General features: G+C 36.3%; 1 protein-coding gene across 17 annotated transcripts in view; it reads left to right on the top strand.

Annotated features, from left to right (window-relative positions):
* The window catches only part of DLG2 (discs large MAGUK scaffold protein 2), a 999,036-nt gene that overhangs the window by 592,464 nt on the left and 388,751 nt on the right, over positions 1-17,821 (top strand). For all 17 annotated transcript variants that reach the window (XM_027658222.1, XM_027659729.1, XM_027658823.1 and 14 more), the window contains one exon: positions 4,076-4,129. In XM_027658222.1, the coding sequence (XP_027514023.1) occupies positions 4,076-4,129 (54 nt within the window). The remainder of the gene's footprint in view (positions 1-4,075; positions 4,130-17,821) is intronic.

Raw genomic sequence — 17,821 nt, 5'->3', positions numbered from 1 at the left:
AAGTGAATGAGGAATGAGGAAAACAGGATAATTCAATTTACTGTACTCACTAATATTCACTCTTCTGGTGATTGGTTTGGTTTTATTTTGCAGCTAGAAAAACCTCAGTAAAGTGTAACTCAGTGTCTTGGTTAAGACTGAAGAGCAGGTCAAAGGGCAGAGCTAGGAATAAAGTAATTATTTTCCAGAAAGCTATTTCTTCTTCTCACTCAGCCTCAAACCTAGATAGAGAGTATATATGTATGAGTGGGTATATAGATTATGAGAGATAAGAGGCAATGCTGTCTCAAAGACACAGTAGGCAGAGGTTCTTGAGAGAATCTAGACAATTTTTTGTATGTCTTTGTTGATTTATGCACAACTGGAAGTAGTGTAGATACGTTGTGGTTGATAGGTTTCTCAGTGTTCTCCATAAAAAATACAGAGATACCTAAGTATCTTTTTTGAGAATTTGATGAACCGGTACATGTAGCATGTTTTCAAGTCAGCATAGATACAGACACATCATCCTGGAAGGTAAAATCTTTCTGACTCTCTGTCGATGCTGATTGTCTCGACTTATCCCATCAGTAATTTCACTGGGATTACAGGACTATTTTGTTACCAGTGATTGCAAACTGCCTCCTCAACTTTGCATGATTGAAGTCTCCTACTTTTCTTTAAAGTATGAGCTACAAACAGGGCCCAGCTAATAAAATCATCTCCATTTCCTACATTTTAATCCAGTGTTGGAGCTCAGGAGGTCAGCATTCTTCAAATTACCATATGTCAGAGAGACTGAAGGAAAATGTTTTTATTAAATCATTTTTGTCATTAAAGAAAACAAAAGAAACAAACACCAAAAAACTAAAAAGACAAGTTATCACACAGATGCACTGTCCCACACATGCACACATGCAAACACATGCACAGATATAAACAGGAGGAACAGAAAAGGAAAATGTACTGATGGTATTAGTTGTGAGAGTGGTTGTAGTCACTATATCCATCTGAAACTATTGCTCTGTGAATTTTTTCATGCCCATCTGTCTGATCAGGATAAATGCCTCAGTAGCAGAAAATAATCACTTTGATAGTTTAGTTCAATTCTTCCAATCAGTAAAAAGTATAATAAGAAAAGTGTTGAAATGAATGCTGAGAAATATTCTAGCATGAAAACTAATTCTTTACCAGCTGTGTAGAAGGGCCAATCAGGGAAGGATCACACCATTCAGAGCAGCTTCAAATGCTCTGATTTTTACTGTGGGAGGGATCACGGACCAAGTGATAACCTGGGGATCAGGATTAGGTAGGAAGCTAACAAATGGAAGCATTCTGGTAAATGCCTCCAGGAAGTCTTATCAAGGCTCATGAAGGACAGAGGAAGGTGATTACACAGAGGGAGGTCAATTTACAAAGGTTAGATTTTGCCTTGCCAACCTAACAACTTTCTGTGATGAGAAGACTAGCTCTGTGGATGAGGAAAAATCAGTAGCTGTCATTTGCCTTGATTTTATCAAGGTCTTCAGCTCGAATTCGCAGTTCAGCCACATGAGAGAGGAACTGAATGGATGGATGTACTTACTAGATGATGAGTGGGACACTAACTAGACCATCAGATCCAAAGGGTAGTGATCAGCAGTTCAAAGTCCAGTCACTGATGGCAAGTTCTTGTTTCATACAGAGTTGATACAGGTGCTAGTGCTGTTTAACATCTTCATTAATAACCAGAATGATTAGGGTTGGCAAATTGGGCTGCACTAATAACATCTTGGGCAGCAGTTTGAAGGACATCTCCTCATCACCTGCCACACTGCACGGGGAGCACTGTATCCAAATCCATATTCTCCACTGTGTTTAAGTGTGTGGAGGATAACCAAGATGGTGGCGCACACAACAGTAACTGAGTCTGAGCACAGAACATTCAATAGAAAAGAAAACTCAGTTTGTCTGCCTTGGAAAGGAATAGTCTGTGGAAAGAATCTATTTGTTATCTTCAACCATCTGAGGATGTCTAGAGAAGGGTGCAGGATGAAGGATGTGCAGGTTCTGCATCTGCTTATAAAAGGAAGGAATAACTGAGTTTTCAAAAGAAATTACAATTCTCCTAAATGTTATTTTTTTGTGGTGTTTCCACATTTGCTAGTTTCCTATTTCTTTAACTTTACTTCAGGAAAATCTGATACAGATATAAGGCTTTGTTCCTCAATTGGTTAGAAGAGATTGGTGATAATATGATAGTGCTTTGGAAAATTATTTATGAAATATGTTTGTTATTTTCATAGTTTGTGGTTTTTTTTAAAATCAGTGGAAAGATGCTTTTCCTCTGAAAATTCCAAACTTTATTTATTGTTGATAATAAACCAACACAGTTGGTAAAAATAAAAAGAAGGTAACATCAGTACTATAAAAAACCCTAAGCTTTTTCTTCCCATAATAAAGGTAGCACTCTTTAAGTGTATGGAGTTAAATATTCATGAAAGTAAAAACTATGATTCTAAAAAGGAAATCCTTTGTTTAACCTTCAGTGATAATACAATTATAAATAAATCCATATGCCTGAAGCAAAAAATATTATGATCATGCAGCCTTCATCTTTTACGTATCACTTCAGTGTGTCCAGTGTTATGGGACACAGTGAGAATAACTGGGTATGGGTGTATAATGTCTTTTCAGATACTAAGCATTTTACTATTAAATTGGACCTTACCATGACAACTGGTACATGCCATGAAATGTAGATACACCAAATTGTATGCATTTCAGTTATTATTTATGGCTTACACTGTAGTACAGAAATAATGGCATTAATCAGCAGTAGCTGTCGTCCAGTAACATATAATTTCTTTGAACACAGAAGTATCTTTCAATAATTGCACAAAAACTAGAAAAAACCCCAGTGATATTCTCACAGGATTTGAACTGTTACTCCAATGTCACATTCTTAATTTGGATTGTTACTTAGGTTTTGAAATCCTGCAGTGAATATTTGACAATAGAAATACCATCAGTGTTTTCAGTAGTGCCGTGTTCATGCCTACCATGCACAAAAAGACACTGTGGTCTGTATGAGTTTAAAGTACAGATAGTCATTCATTAACAAATATACACTGTAGATAAATAGAACTGTACCAAGCATTAGTATTTTAACCACCCCATGACAGTACCTGAAGAGTCTTTGCTGCCCAAGCAGGCACTAGTCAAGCAGAGAAGGGATGCCTTCCATCACTTTTATACAGTACTGACTACATGTTGATCCTTCTCTTGAGTCCTTGAGTTATTAACAATCCCATCTCAACAGTCCTGCCTCAGTTTTAACATTTTAGTGATGGTGTTTGCCTCTGGCCTACACTTTCTCACAATTCTGTAGTTTTCTCCAGAGTCAGACCCAAGATTATGCAGCTGCGTCAAATCAGAGTTCAGCCTTGGATCTGTACCACGTGGGAAGAGGAAGAGGTTAGGGCACTTCAAATGGCTGGAAACTAGCCTGAATATGAGTTTCATCAGTAAATTAAAGGTCAGGTTGGGCAGCTTTGCAGATTCACAAATCTTTTTAATTGGATCTGTATTTCAATCTGAACCTCAGTTGAGTGCATATGAACCATCCAGAATATACAGCCTTGACATAAATGTCATAGTACATGTGCATATGCATATATTTTGTAGCCTATATAATACTTCTAAGTAGTGTACACATTAAATGTTGATGTTTATCCTCTGTAAAGATCGTGGTTCTGCCCACAAACAAAAGATGGACTTGTAAGGTAGGGAAGCTGAAACCCTCAACCCCAACATCCCCTAATTGTAAGTTAAATACCTCAGGTTTCTTACAGTACTACCAAAAAATGAATTACTAGTATTATATATTCAGGATGTGATCCAAAGCCTAAGAAAGACCACAGTGAGCTGTGGTTTGAAGGCTGAGAATCTATTTCCTTCATCCTTAATTGATTGAACAGTACCCAAAGTTATGTACAATTTGAATTCAATGGGAAGACACGCTTTTAGACTTTTAATTTAATGTATCATTATGTTTATTTCAATATTAATATCAGGTCTTTAAATTTATTTTCTTCTTTTTTTTTTTCTGTTTCAGGCAAGCCCTGCCCCTATAATTGTCAACACAGACACCTTGGACACAATCCCTTATGTAAGTATTAAAGTTTTGTTTATTATTATGCGAAGTTTGTTTATTTTCATATAGAAATTCTGTTCAGTATCTCATAGAAGTTATAAACAGATCTGAAAATTAAGCATGTCTTTTACAGTTACAGAGTTAATTTTTTTTCTAGAAAAAGAAATCAGGAATGAAAATTGCACTCAGGTGAATTATAACATGTTATATGCACATAATTTGTAGTTTATACTTGAACACATATACTGTAACTTACTAAAACTAGGTTTTCTTTGGAAAAAAAAAATTATTTCATTGAAACTGTCGTCCTTACCGGGGACATAAAGTAAGAATATTTCTTTTTAGAGCAGTGTGCACCCTGCTAACTTATTAGAAAGATATCTAGATGCACAGTGTAATATTAAAATGATGCGAACAGCTCTTCATTTGTCTGTCTATACTTCTTTTGTAGATGAAAATTGCTCATGATAAATAACAGTTCAAACTAATTGACTTAATATTTTCTTATTAATGTCTCTTCATTTGTACTACTTCTAGGAAAAAGTTGTACTAAGATAAATGCATGTTTTTATTAGAGTTTAAAAAATCTGTTTTTCTAGAAGTGCTTGATATTATTGTCATTTTAGACTGTAAAATCAACTATAGTTGAAGGTAAAGGACACAGAGAAAGACAAAGCAAACACATCACAAAGAGAGTAACAGGATTAAATGACTGGAGGGAAAAAAAGCAAGTAGCACAAAGATAGACTGCCAGTGTCTAGTCTTTCTTCTTGCATCATCTTAGTTATCTTTTTAAAGCTCCTAATTAATGTCTCTCATCTGTCGTGTTTTGTCCACATCTGTTTCTTATGATACCAATGCATAGACCTAATTATTTATCTACCTACACCAATCATGTTGCTGGGTTCTGTCTTTCAGAAGACTGTTGATGATGAAGAAGTTTAATAGGGGTTGTCATGACCAGTTTGTTTGTTATTGCCAATTCATAAAACTTAGAAGTTATGGTGCAGAGTACATGTAAAGTTCACAACTAAGAATAATTTAGTAGAATGACAGTGCCATAAAGCAGAAGAGAATTAAATCCCTTGTTGGGAATATCAACCATTGGAAAGGGTGGAAAAGTTAAATAAAATTTCTCTGTTAATTTGCATTCAGCTTTCTTAAAAGGTTTCCTATCATTTCTGTCTCAGTTTTCCATCCTGACATCAGAACCATCTGCTATGGTCTCACACTCAATAGGGCCATCTCGCTTTTCTCCTGTGTTTTGATGAAACACTTTATACTTAATTTTCTCTAGTTCTTCCGAGGGATACGGGGAACCACAATTCTCATTTTCAGTGATGGGCCTGTGCCCAGGATACTCTGCAGCTACAGTGTTAGAATTCCTAAATACACATGCAATTCCACTAGTGGCAAGATGCTCAATCTATATGATTTATTCCCATAAAACAGTCTATCAATACTTACACACTTTTATACCACTTTTTAGCAGTGTTCCTTTCTCTTAAATAATAAAGAACAAGTGACCAAACACATTCAAGAGAAATATTGACAGTAGACTGAGAAGTGTCTGTGGGCTATTTCAATCTCCAACACGTGATTTGAAACTAGATAAATACACAGAAGGTGCTTATTTTAGAAATAGAGAACTCTGAATTAGTCACCTTGCTCTTACCTGATGCCTGGGAAGAATTATTTCTCTTGGATATGACACACAGCAGCGCTATCATAGGACTTACTTAGACTAGCCAATAAGAAAGGTCAAGGTGAAGTGTATCTGCTGAGCCCAGGCCACCATAGTGCCCCACAGGACTTTGGGTCTCTGCCTTACAAATAGGCATTTCCTTATGATCAGTATTTGTATGCTTGAATGTTCTCCAAAATGAGACACAAAGACAAACTATGATCAAATTACCTCTTCCTCCAAACTAATATTTGGGAGAGTGGGCTGGGAGACCTCTGTTTTCCTTCTTACTCCTAGGAGTAATTCAGTTTAATTTATTTTGATTTCATTTTGTGATGTTTCCTCTGCTAGAAAGATGCTGTAGTCACTGGGCCAGTTACGTTTGCTTGTTTGTGCATCCTCTCCTTGCCCAGGGAACCTTCCCAAAATGGTTTAGTGACAGCATGTGTTGGATTGACTCTGGTCAATAACCAAACACTCTTTTCACTCCTCTCTTATGTGGGTCAGGAATAAAAACAGGAGATGGACAATCAGAGCTATGTATTGAGATAATGGCAGTTAAATAGGGAAAGCAAATGCTGCATATGCAGGTAAAGAAAAATAAGGAATTCATTCATACTTCCCGTAAGCAGGCAGATGTTTAGACTTTTCCTGGAAAGCAAGGTTTCATCATGTGTAGCTGTTACCTGGGAAGACAAATGTCATAACCATGACCCCTTTCTCCTCCTTTCCCTGAGCTTGTATTGTACACCACCATATGATCGGGAATATCCCTTTGGTCATTTGGGGTAACCTGTCCTGGCTGGGTCCCCTCCCAGCTCTTTACCCACCCCAGCCAACTTGCTATTGGGACAGGAAGGGAAAAAAATGGAAGGAGAGAAAGCCTTTGGCAGTAGCCAAAACACTGGTGTGTTATCAACATTGTTTCAGCCACACATCAAAACATAGCTCTACATGGGCTACTGTGGAGAAAATAAATTCCATCCCAGCAAAACCCAGTACAGCCTACAATATTGTGTGGGTCCTACAATACAGCCTATTACATCATGGGCTGTTAGGGAGGTTTTCTCTCTCTTAAATATTTGGAAATATAGAGACAAATTTTCCAAACCAGATGAGCTAAGTTCATGGTAATGCAACCATCATAATACAATTTATTTTATAGGAAATATAAGTTAGCAGATATGCCCTAAAATATTTTTTCTGGACAGGTCAGTTCAGAGAGATAACAGAAAGCTAGATTTAATTATGATTTTTGCAACTTGAACATGAGTCAAGCAGCTACTTTTTCAGCACTGTCAGGACTTTCACACATGCCTGACACAAGACTGGGGACATCTTTGGTGAGTATCCTTAGTGTCCTTAAGTATCCTTAGAGTTAACTAGCTAGTTATTAGCACTTCTGAAAAGTACTATTGTTTTTTAGTTGCCGTAAAATAAACATCCAACACTATTGGGACGAATTATTTTACGGATCAGAGAATCCAAGTTAAATTAAAATATCTTCTGTCCAAAGCTAAAAGAAGCCTTGATGTAAATGGGCATAGAGTTACTGATCCTCCCTCCTAACTGTAGAGTGTCTAAAACACCCAGAAATGCTGATGTTTGTGAGTATAGTAATCTTAGATCCCTGATATTCATCCCTGATATTCAGGTCCCATTGTCCAAGTACAGATGGAGTCCAGGAATACTGATGGGAAGAACTGGAAGAATTTTTTAGATCTTAATAATTGGGTCATGTTTCCAATGTTCACATTCTTTTTTTCATATCCTGTCTTTCTCTAGTCTTAGGTGGTTATCCTTTAATTCTTTCCATTGAATGTGCCTTCCAGAAATCTGAGTAACGTTTCTAAATCAACTTGTTAAATAAAATTAAAAGGCAAGTGAATGTATAAGCAAGTGATATGTCACCAAAAATTTCTGACATAATATTTTTTTGTTTCTGACTGTTAGGTTTTTATAAGATGCTTTTCATGACGACTAGTTAGTGCTTTCCAGTCATGTATTTGCAAAAAATAAAATAAAATGCTGCTTTAAAAAGATAAAATATATAATTTTCCTTTTAAGATCTATTTTTTCTTAAATAACTGTAATTTCCATTGTGCTTACCGTAACAAAATTAAATAATCCATTTTATACCACGTAGAAATTATTTCCAAATAAACACTGTAAAAGGCATGTACTTTCAAATTTTAGTGAACCAAATTTTCCTGACATTACTAGCCACAACTAATAGCCTGATAAATCACTAAATAATGTCAGGCTATTTTTAGTATTGTTCCATGCCAGTTGGAGAGTTCTCATGATTTCATTAGACTGTTGGCTCAGCAGCATGAGAAACCTGTCTTATTGTTTCATTTTATGCAATGTACCTATGATGCATTTCCATTTCATTAACGGCTCTGCCCATCCTTCCCATTATCTTCCTCCAAAAATTCCTGAGTGCTTTTGAGAGAGACCCCTTGCAGTAATGATCAGCATTCACAAAGCATGTTCAAATGTCATGTATCCATTGGTCCACCGGAGATATATTTCCTTTTTACAGTTGGTATACAACTGGCAAACTGAGTAATTTGTCTCATTAGCACTCTAATGATTTAAAATCACATTATTAAGTGTTTTGATACTGTTGACATTCTTCAAACCTTTCAACTCAATAGTTCAGAAAAAAAATTATCCTTTGAGGAACTGGTTTTCATCAGTAGGCTTTTCTTAAATGGGATAAAAGAAAAGGCCTTATTCTATTAGAGTGTATGTTATTCCTTATAATTTGGGCCTGCAACGAATAACAGAAGAAACAGTTAATTAGTCTTTTTCTAGGTTCAGTCGTTTGAAAACTTTGGCTCACCAAGCTTGGGGAATAAATTTGATAGGAAGCTTCGATGGTACAAAAAGAATTATTCTGTGGCATTTTAAGCACAATTAAACATTTGTGGGAGTTTGTTTGTTCTTTATTCTTTGGCTGTAAATTTTAGATTTCTTTGTATGATGAGAAGCATTAATTTAATAACATATGAATCATCTCATTTTCTCTGTTGCACAGAATAAGCCTTATTTATTTCTTTTTTAGTTTCCAGAAAGCTGCATATTTCACTTCGAAGTAGCTATAATGCTGGTTTTGCTGTATCACTTTAGGAAATTGAAGGGAACCTTTCTATTTATTTCATGATGGAATTTTATTTTCTTTTAATCCTAAAAAAAGATTTAAATAAGTTCACTCAGGTACCATGGTTGCCCTTTCCTCTCCCTTCTTGTCACAGTGATAAGATTTGGGGAATATGTACTTTATTCTCCTTTCAGTCACAATGAATTCCTCATATTTCCTCAATCTCCCATTGTTTTTTCCAAGTTATTAGTTTATTATTACTATTTTATTATGAGTTATTGTTATTTTATTGCTGGTTTGCTTTGCTAACCTTGCCGCCTATGCTGAGTTCTGTGCAGATACGCTCAAGTTGTTTTTTGAAAAAAGCCGTTTTCAAACTATGTAGGTTATGTTCTCGTGAGTTGTAATCAAATCTTTGGATTGTTTTACACATGCCTGAGCGTGGCCATGCAGATGGCTGTGCAGCTGTTTTGGTGCATCACTGCTTAAGGACACTGTGAGCTCAGACCCTTCCTGGAGTGTGGCAGTGCCCTATGACAGCTCCTGCTCAGGCAAGGGAGGCAGGGGCAGGATGATGCCAAAATGGAGGGTTTAGGAAAATTTTCAGCTTTCTTCTCTATCATCCAGCCATTGCACCTGGATTTAGCACATTAGAAGGAGGTACATAAAAGCTTAAAGAAAGGCTGAAAAGAAAAATAAATTCTTCCTGTTCTGATGTCATGGATGGAATCATGCACTTCACTCTCAAGTAAGAAGAAATAATATATTTTATTGATATAAGAGAGTGAGTTAATGAAGTCCAATAGTGGCAGTAGTTTAACAAGAATCAATGACAAGGTACATTTGAGTACTGCATGGAGAACAGTCAGATAAAATTTTCAGAGAGATCCTCCCATGGAGTTATGAGATTCAGAAAGGGCCCTGTTCCATTTCAGACTTCTCAGAGGGAAGTTTAGGTGCAGCTGGATTCACACTTAGTCTGAGACTTAACTGATGGTTTGTGTCTGAAAGATTATGTATGTGCAATCAGAGAATCACAGAATCCATTAGGTTGGAAAAGACCTCTGAGATCATCGTGTCCAAGCTTTGACCGAACCACCATGTCAATAGACCACGGCACAAAGTGCCATGTCCAGTCTTTTCTTAAACACCTCCAGGGACAGTGACTCCACCACCTCCCTGGGAAGTCTTTTCCAATGCTTAATCACCCTTTCTGTAAGATTGCCAGGTTTCAGTGTGCTTATTCCTAATTTGCTTAGTGAGTATCTGATGTGACAAGGAATCTCTCAACCTTGAGGAGTAACCTTGAGAGGCATCCCTGCCATGCAGGAGAGTTCAACAGTCCTTGGGCTGTCCGCTATTCTTGGAGTAAGATGATTGACTCATAGTCATTTTTGCACACTGACCCAGATGTTACTTTCTTCCAAATTTGCCTCGAGTCGGACATTGACCAACATTTTGTTTGCCCAAATTAACCCTTGGCTATTGTGTTGTTAACTGTCTCCCCAAACCCACTTTGAACCAGATTCAGCCCTCAGGTCTAGATACATCCATGACCGACCATCTCTTGTGGTGATCACTTGAGCAGGGTTACTGCTATGGAATATAAAGGTCAGGCTGGGAGGGAGGAGGGTGGAGCACAGAGCCACATCTGACTATAAAAAGGACAGGGAAAATTTGCAAATTTCTGAGAGACACTCAGTGCCATAAGGGTTTTTATTGGATGATATTAATGTAGGTGCACCCTAGACCTAAATAATATGTTGGAGGAGGGAGGTGGCCTTATGTATTTCTTCAATAAAGCATGTCTTTTGCCATTACGTAATGAATATTAAATGTAATATGTGACTATGGCTGATGAGCAAATTTTTGAAGACAATGGTAATAGAGGAGTAAAAAAAAAATTCTGATCTAAAAGGGTAGGATCTGATTTTTTTACAAAAGTAGGGAGCACATGGAGTTGGGGGGTTTTATTAATAATACCTTAAAATATATAAAAATATCATCATATAGAAGTATATATTTTTCCCTTTGACTTCTTTTCAGAATAAATTTGTTGCTTCTTTCTTAATTAGTTTGATCATAGTCTTGAAAATCAGATTGCACATCTTATTATATCAAATGACTCTTACAGTTTCCAGATTGTTAACAACCAGTTTTTTTTGGTCATTGTTTATACTCATCTTTCAGCCTGTCAGTTAATGTGGATTACAATGGAAAAGCTAAATCTGATAGAACTTTGTGCTAGTTTTTCAAAGCTGCATTGGCTTGTCTTCTCTGTTTTGGCCCTTGAATTGTATTACAGCAATGTTGTTTACCCTGGCAATCACTGCTGTGTTCTGCATGTCATTGTTTCTGCAGTGGGATAAGAGGTTTTTCTTTTATAATAGCAGTATTGACAGGATTGATTTTGTTTATAAAATATTTTGTGATCATTAGTGAAGAAGGTGCTACACAGTACAAGACTAATGGACATAAAACAACTCCCCTTAAACATGCAAAAATATAAAATTCTTTATTCTGCTGTTTGATGATCTAAATGGATTCTGGTATGATGGATCGCAGAAAAAATATGCTGCTTCTGTACAGCAAAAGTACAGAAGGGATCTTATGAATCTGATTTATTTTGCCTCTATTTCATATCAATTGTTTTTCTACCTGAAAATAAATATATTTCAAACCTTCTCCTTTAAAATATACAGTTTTAGAAAGAAATATCTTTTAAAAAAGGGCCCAAGTGGTATTGAAGTAAAAATGTGATTGTTTTTAATGGGTTTCTCTTTTAAATTCTGCATGTAGTTTTTAATATTTAAGCCTCATCAAAGACATAATTTTTAACTAAGGGAAAAAGCAAATAAGTAAAATACCTTCAAGATTCTAGGGGATTACTTTTATTTTTCCCAAGAATGAACACTATTTTGCATTATTGATATTTTGATTTTTTTTTTATATTACAGAAAAAATCAGAAACCCTTTATTGTGTCTGGATGTAGGTAGAATTATCAACATCCTGTCAATTCAACAAGTAAAAACATCTTTTGGTCACGTATCTAATTATTCTTTCAGACTTCCATTCTGCAAAATTATAATACTTTCCATTTTCAATTGCCTGTGAATAATGCTGGACTTAAGATTCAATCAAGAAGTTCTTTCTGTAGAGAGCACATCATACCCTCATTCGTGTCCTTTGCTTCAGGTAGACACAGCATAGAGAACGTGTAATGCTTCATGCTTTTTGGATTTGGACTACTTGGAGCAGAAATACTTTAGCATTTCAGTCCAGATCATGGGTGTGCTTGAGAAGCAAATTCCCTACATTTACCAGTCTTGGTTAACACTGTGAAGTTTATGAAGCAAACCTTTTGACAAACAACTAAACCTGACAACAGGCTTCTGGATACCCTCTACCCACTATCAGGCAGATGGTCCTTTGAGTGACAAGGTAATACACCCCTTGAAAGAGGTACTGTGCTTTGCTTTTGCAAGTCTATTCTTGTTGGACCACTCTTTTTATCCTTATAGCCTCTGCTGTAGGGAAGCCAGACAGGCATTACTCTGTCAGGTATTTTTATCACACTAAGAAAAACCATATATGCTATATACGCATGGGAGTAGGGGAGTGTGTACATACCCCTCCTCTACACTCAGCTATACTTCATTTTTAATTTGTCCTACAGAATTTTTCCATGACATTGGCACATACTGCAGAATGCAGAATATGTCTCTTAAGAGTTGTTTGAAGCACTTAGAGATCTGAGTCAGATTAGGATTACATGGCCCCAATTGATCTAAATTAAATGTAGTTTGAATTTGGTTTTCATCTTTCTCTCCATAGCCTTCAATTAGCTTTTATTTTAGTGTAACTTTTTACACTACAGACCCACTGCTAATGTTGCCAGATGTTGTAGCAGTAGGCTAAAATAAGTTGAGTTGGTAGGTTTGCAAATGCCCAGTGGCTAACATATCCTCTTGAAAATAAGCTTTTATAATGCAATCCATGGTCTTAAGCCATCAACCCTGTTGTCTTTTGCTTAAAATGCTTTGTTAGACTATATATAATTAAGACCCATGGCAGCCGGATTAGAACTAAATGACCTTTAAAGTCCCTTCCAACCCAAACTATTCTGTGATTCTAAGAAGTTGATGAAGTTCTTCAAGTACACAAGACTATTTTTCCACAGTGATATTTTTATTTTGACTTACACTGTCATGAAGTCACAGCTCTGGACTGAATTGGGAAACAGCATAAAGAGTACAAGAGAATTAAGTCTATAGACTTAATTTGTTTGTGATTCAAGAAAATGGCACTTGTAGGTAGATTTCACTGTATTAGAAAGGTGTAGAACTTAACTGAAAATAGTTGTCAAAAATTAAAGAGCTAGCACAGATATCACCATCTTAATAGTTTTAATTATGCAAAAAGAAGGAAGCTCTCCTATTCCATAAGACTTCATTTTGGAGGATTTCGGATTAATTAGGCACAATTTAGAGTGCTGCTATCAGAGACAGACATGTTCCTTTGACCTTGGATAATCTAAGAAATAAAGAGAAAGTAACTACTCAGTATTGAAAAGAAAGTTTATTTTGATGAAAGGTGGAAAACAAAAATATTGTTTTCATGTATTATTGGAGATAGAATAGCTTGATTTCAATGGTGTTTCATTCCTTTAAGGTGTCTGAAATTTATTTTATAAGAACTCTTCCTTGTAATTTTAAAAATATTCTGGTTTTTTATGTGTAGAATTTTTTGATATTTTACTTTGCAAGCTACCTGTTAAAGTTCAGTCAAGGCAAAGTTGTTATCCTGGCACTACATAAGGCATCATTAATAATAGCATTGGATAGAAAATATTTCCTTCCCTCATAATCTTTGTTGTATTGCTCTTAACATTATCCACTGTGTTTTTCATAGAAGCATTTTTCATATTATTTATGTTAACTTTTAAAAAATTTGTCTAGCTACAGCATGTTCTTATTCTTTTCCTACAGCAATATAAAAAGATCTAAATGAACACCATTATCTTTTAATAAAAATGCAAAATTAGCCATTTAAATGCTCTCTCATTTTCCTCTATTGTTAAACTATGATTAGCTGATCTATGCTATAAAACTAACACAACTCCAGCACAGTTTCAGCAAATATTCTGAAGTCAAGTCCCTACTGTTGCAAGTTGTGAGTGTAGACTGTTTTGGAATATGACTAATTTCATTCATATTTTACATAATAAAACCCCATGCTACTTTTAATGCAGTGATCTGGTGAATGAGCCTCAATAGTAAATTACATTTTTAATCAGTGTTTAGATGACCTAGCTTTCTGCATAGAGTAGAAAACCCAAATATACCACAGATAATATCTGTTTTCCTGATCTTAGAAATCGCAGCCCTTATTATTTTCTATAGAAGATTGACTTGGTTTGAGGGTAATATAAAGTAGAGATGCCTAAATGAGATAAATTTCCACTTTGTTGAGATTATTAATAGAAGGAACTGACAACTGAAGTGAATTTCTTTTTGTATCTTGCATTAACATATTCAATCAGCTGTTGAGTGATTCGTGCCTGTAAATTGTTCTGTATAAAGATGACAATAGTTTAAAATTTTGGATTCTTTTTAGTCATAAATTATTTGTCCTGAATACAAGATGTTTTATGTTAGCTAGGCAGAAACACTTTATTGGATATTGGCAGGTGGGATTCTTTTATTTTTTTCACAGCTTAAGTGAACAGTAGTGTGGTCATAATAAAATTAATCTTTTCTAATGTCCAGATCCAGGCCTTAGACTTTGCAAAGGTTATGGAAAGGTGAGCATAGCACACTGGGGGTTTATCTTGATACTAACGAGCTATACTAATTTTTCAAATAATGTGCATAGTGCAAGGTTGTTTAATCACTCTGATTCCAACATAGTCTTTCTCTTTAGTAGAAGCAGATATCTGGTATCTTAATAGTGCTCTTTCTTATTCTAAAAATTGTAAAAGTCTTCAACAGTCCATATGACCTTTTTGTTTTCCACTCAAGAAGAGGAAGTGTAATTTGCAGCTGGTGCTTTCATTACTGTTTCATTTCTTTTTAGAGGCATCATGTATTAATTAGAAGTTGGTTTGTAAAATAAGTCAGAGAAGTGCTCTTCTTTCATTCTCAAGGCATTTGATTTTCATGTAGAAGGGCAAAAATATTTTTCAGTTTATAAACATTTTTCCATATATGTGGACACTGTTGAAAGATGTTAATCTTTCTTTCAAAATAAAGACCAATATGCAGGAGTCATTCTCATGTTTTAAGGAAACTGATCTCATCAATAAGACATGTTGATCCTTAGTCAGGACTGGGCACCCCTGTTTCAATTATATGTCTCAAATGAAATTGATTTCTATATGCAGATCTATTGAAGGAAAATAAATTATACTTGACTTTCTCCCCAGTTCTTGATTTCCACATCTTTTTGATTTTTGGCTGTAACTAAAACTTAGTTAATTTATCATTTGTAGACGTTCCACTGCTGTAGTAAAATTAAAGCTTTAATGTTGTATGTACTTCACCATGATACACACTTTGAGCACGTTCTTATTTCCAGATCTCTTTCTAGCCACTGTTCTTTCCCTGCTGTTTCTTCTTAGTGAAGAATGATTCAAAAAGATTGTGAGATAGCTTTTCTTCTCACATTTTTAATCTTTCTGCTTTGGTGAAAATAGGAGGTACATAGCAATAAACATGAGCCTGCAAAGTTAAAGAACTTTTTTTCAGTTTAGGATCGCATAATGTTGTAGTATGTGATAGCAAAAAATGCTATATTTGCAGTACCTGTGCATGAATTATTACAAGGTGTTAGGGGGTTGCTAAATTTGGTAGCCTGATAGAGGCAAGGCTGTTGCAACTCCATGCCACAGAGCTCAACAGTAGCAAGGCTGAGCCTGTATTCCCAGTAAAGACATGCACAAACAGAACACAAATACAAGTATACACATTTGAACAGAACACAGCAGTCAGTGTTCACACAAACAGAAGCACCACCAGTGGCCTCATTAGTGTCCACCTCCCCCATGTGTTGCATACATACAGTTTTACAGTGTGAAAACTGCCAGTAGCTGGATTTAGACTCAGGAGAGCTGGCCCCAGATCCTTGCTGTCCCAACAGCAAGGACCACTTTGCACAAACCAACATACACATCCCCTGTGGGTCTATGATCCCTCCAGCATGATTCTTCCAGTAGCAGAGCTTATACACGCATTCCATCCAGTAGCTGGCCCTGCATCCTTGTTCTTACTCCTGCACAGTAAAACACACACACACATATACACATACGGGTGTCTCAGTCACACACTGGATCCTAAAGTCTTTTGGGCAATTGCCATGGAACCCATGTCCCTTCAGTAGCCAGCTTCTTCAGTTGTCTTACTTCCAGTTACACACACCTATCCTGCCTTCTGACTGCTTCACCTTCCCCTGCAACTAGTCCAGCTTGATGTTTGCTGGCAACCCCCCACTGCTACATGCACCTGCGTGCACTCCAGCTGCTGGTACCACAGACCCTGACATATACTCAGAATAGAACACCTCTATACCAAAAAATGGGTAGAAATGGAATTTAAAAGAAGACATGACCAGAAGATGCTCAGATGGCACAGGGCTTGGACAGAGAAGTGAACTGACGAACTCTGTCTACATGTTACTGGCCCCTTCTCTCCACTTATCCCTCTGTTTTCCAGTGCTTCTTTCTCTTCAAACCACTTCTATCCCTTTTTTTCAAACCTTTTGTTCCTCACCTAAAAATCTCATAAGTCTTGTTACAATGCCAAGATGTTCATTCCCTGTGTCCTGCAGTGTGTCCCACCCCCCCAGGCAGTGATACCCTCCCCAGACTGTAAGGTGCTCTCCAACTGACCCACAGTGCTGGGTGTCACCCTGAACCCACAGGACTGAGGCTTCCCAGGGAGGGGATGGATTTGTGACAGGTGGGTTCTTCCTCCTACCCTTGTGCCTCTGTGCTCATATGTGTGCACATGCACCTTTGATGGGCTGATGGCTCCTGTGATGAACCCAGGATGAGGCAGAAAAAGATTAATCCTGAAAAATAATTTGTCTGTGGAACAGACATGCTAGAGCATGTACAATGTATTAAAGGCCAGTAAAATATCTGTTCAGTGGCCCTGTGCATATTAGAGAATTTGATGTCCAGGAGGTAATTTATACACAAATCTAGCTATGATGGTCACTGACCGTTAACTTCATTAAGTATTGTTGAGATAATAACCAGAATATTTTCCATATCTCTGCTGCCAAATAGTTTAGTTTTAGATGTGGAAGTTATAGGTTTCATTATGTCAGGAAACCTATGGAGACCATAGTGAAAGTACTTCATATAACTGGTAATATATGCTCTACTTCTGGAGAGAGATGATGCGATACTTGACACTTTAAAGTAGTATTGCATGACATTAAACATTTTCAAAGTACTTCTGGGTTGCAGTTGTGCATTTTAATGTCGTAAAAATATTCTTAGAATGTTTCTTCTACCATAGGTTTTTCCAACACTGCTTTCTTAAAGTGAAGGAGCTTGTTGTGCACTGCAACTTTTTGTGCTTGTTTCAAAGAGCATTATGTGTCAGCATTTTTCTCAAGCTTTCTTTTGGCTTTTTTCTCAGTGCTTCAGTAAAGCATCTCTCATCTCTTCTGTTGTATGCAGTAGTTAATACGTAATATTAAAAGGGTTCAGTTTTTTTAGAATATTGAGGCAATGCATAGAAATTATTTACAAAGTAACTGTCAGGTTCAACTTTCAAGATTTCATTATTATGTTGGAAATTAGACTGAAGGTGGATGAAGTGGTATAACCCTCTCTCCTTAGATTTAAGTTGAAATTTTTATGAAAAACTGAAATTCTCTCAAACTGATGCGAACCAGTTTTTTTCCTAC

This window comes from Corapipo altera, unplaced genomic scaffold (assembly GCF_003945725.1).
Source record: "Corapipo altera isolate COAL_440 unplaced genomic scaffold, ASM394572v1 0, whole genome shotgun sequence".
In the NCBI taxonomy this organism is placed as follows: Eukaryota; Metazoa; Chordata; class Aves; order Passeriformes; family Pipridae; genus Corapipo; species Corapipo altera.
Note: the sequence above shows the minus strand (reverse complement) of the source record. Positions and strands in the feature narration are given on the sequence as shown.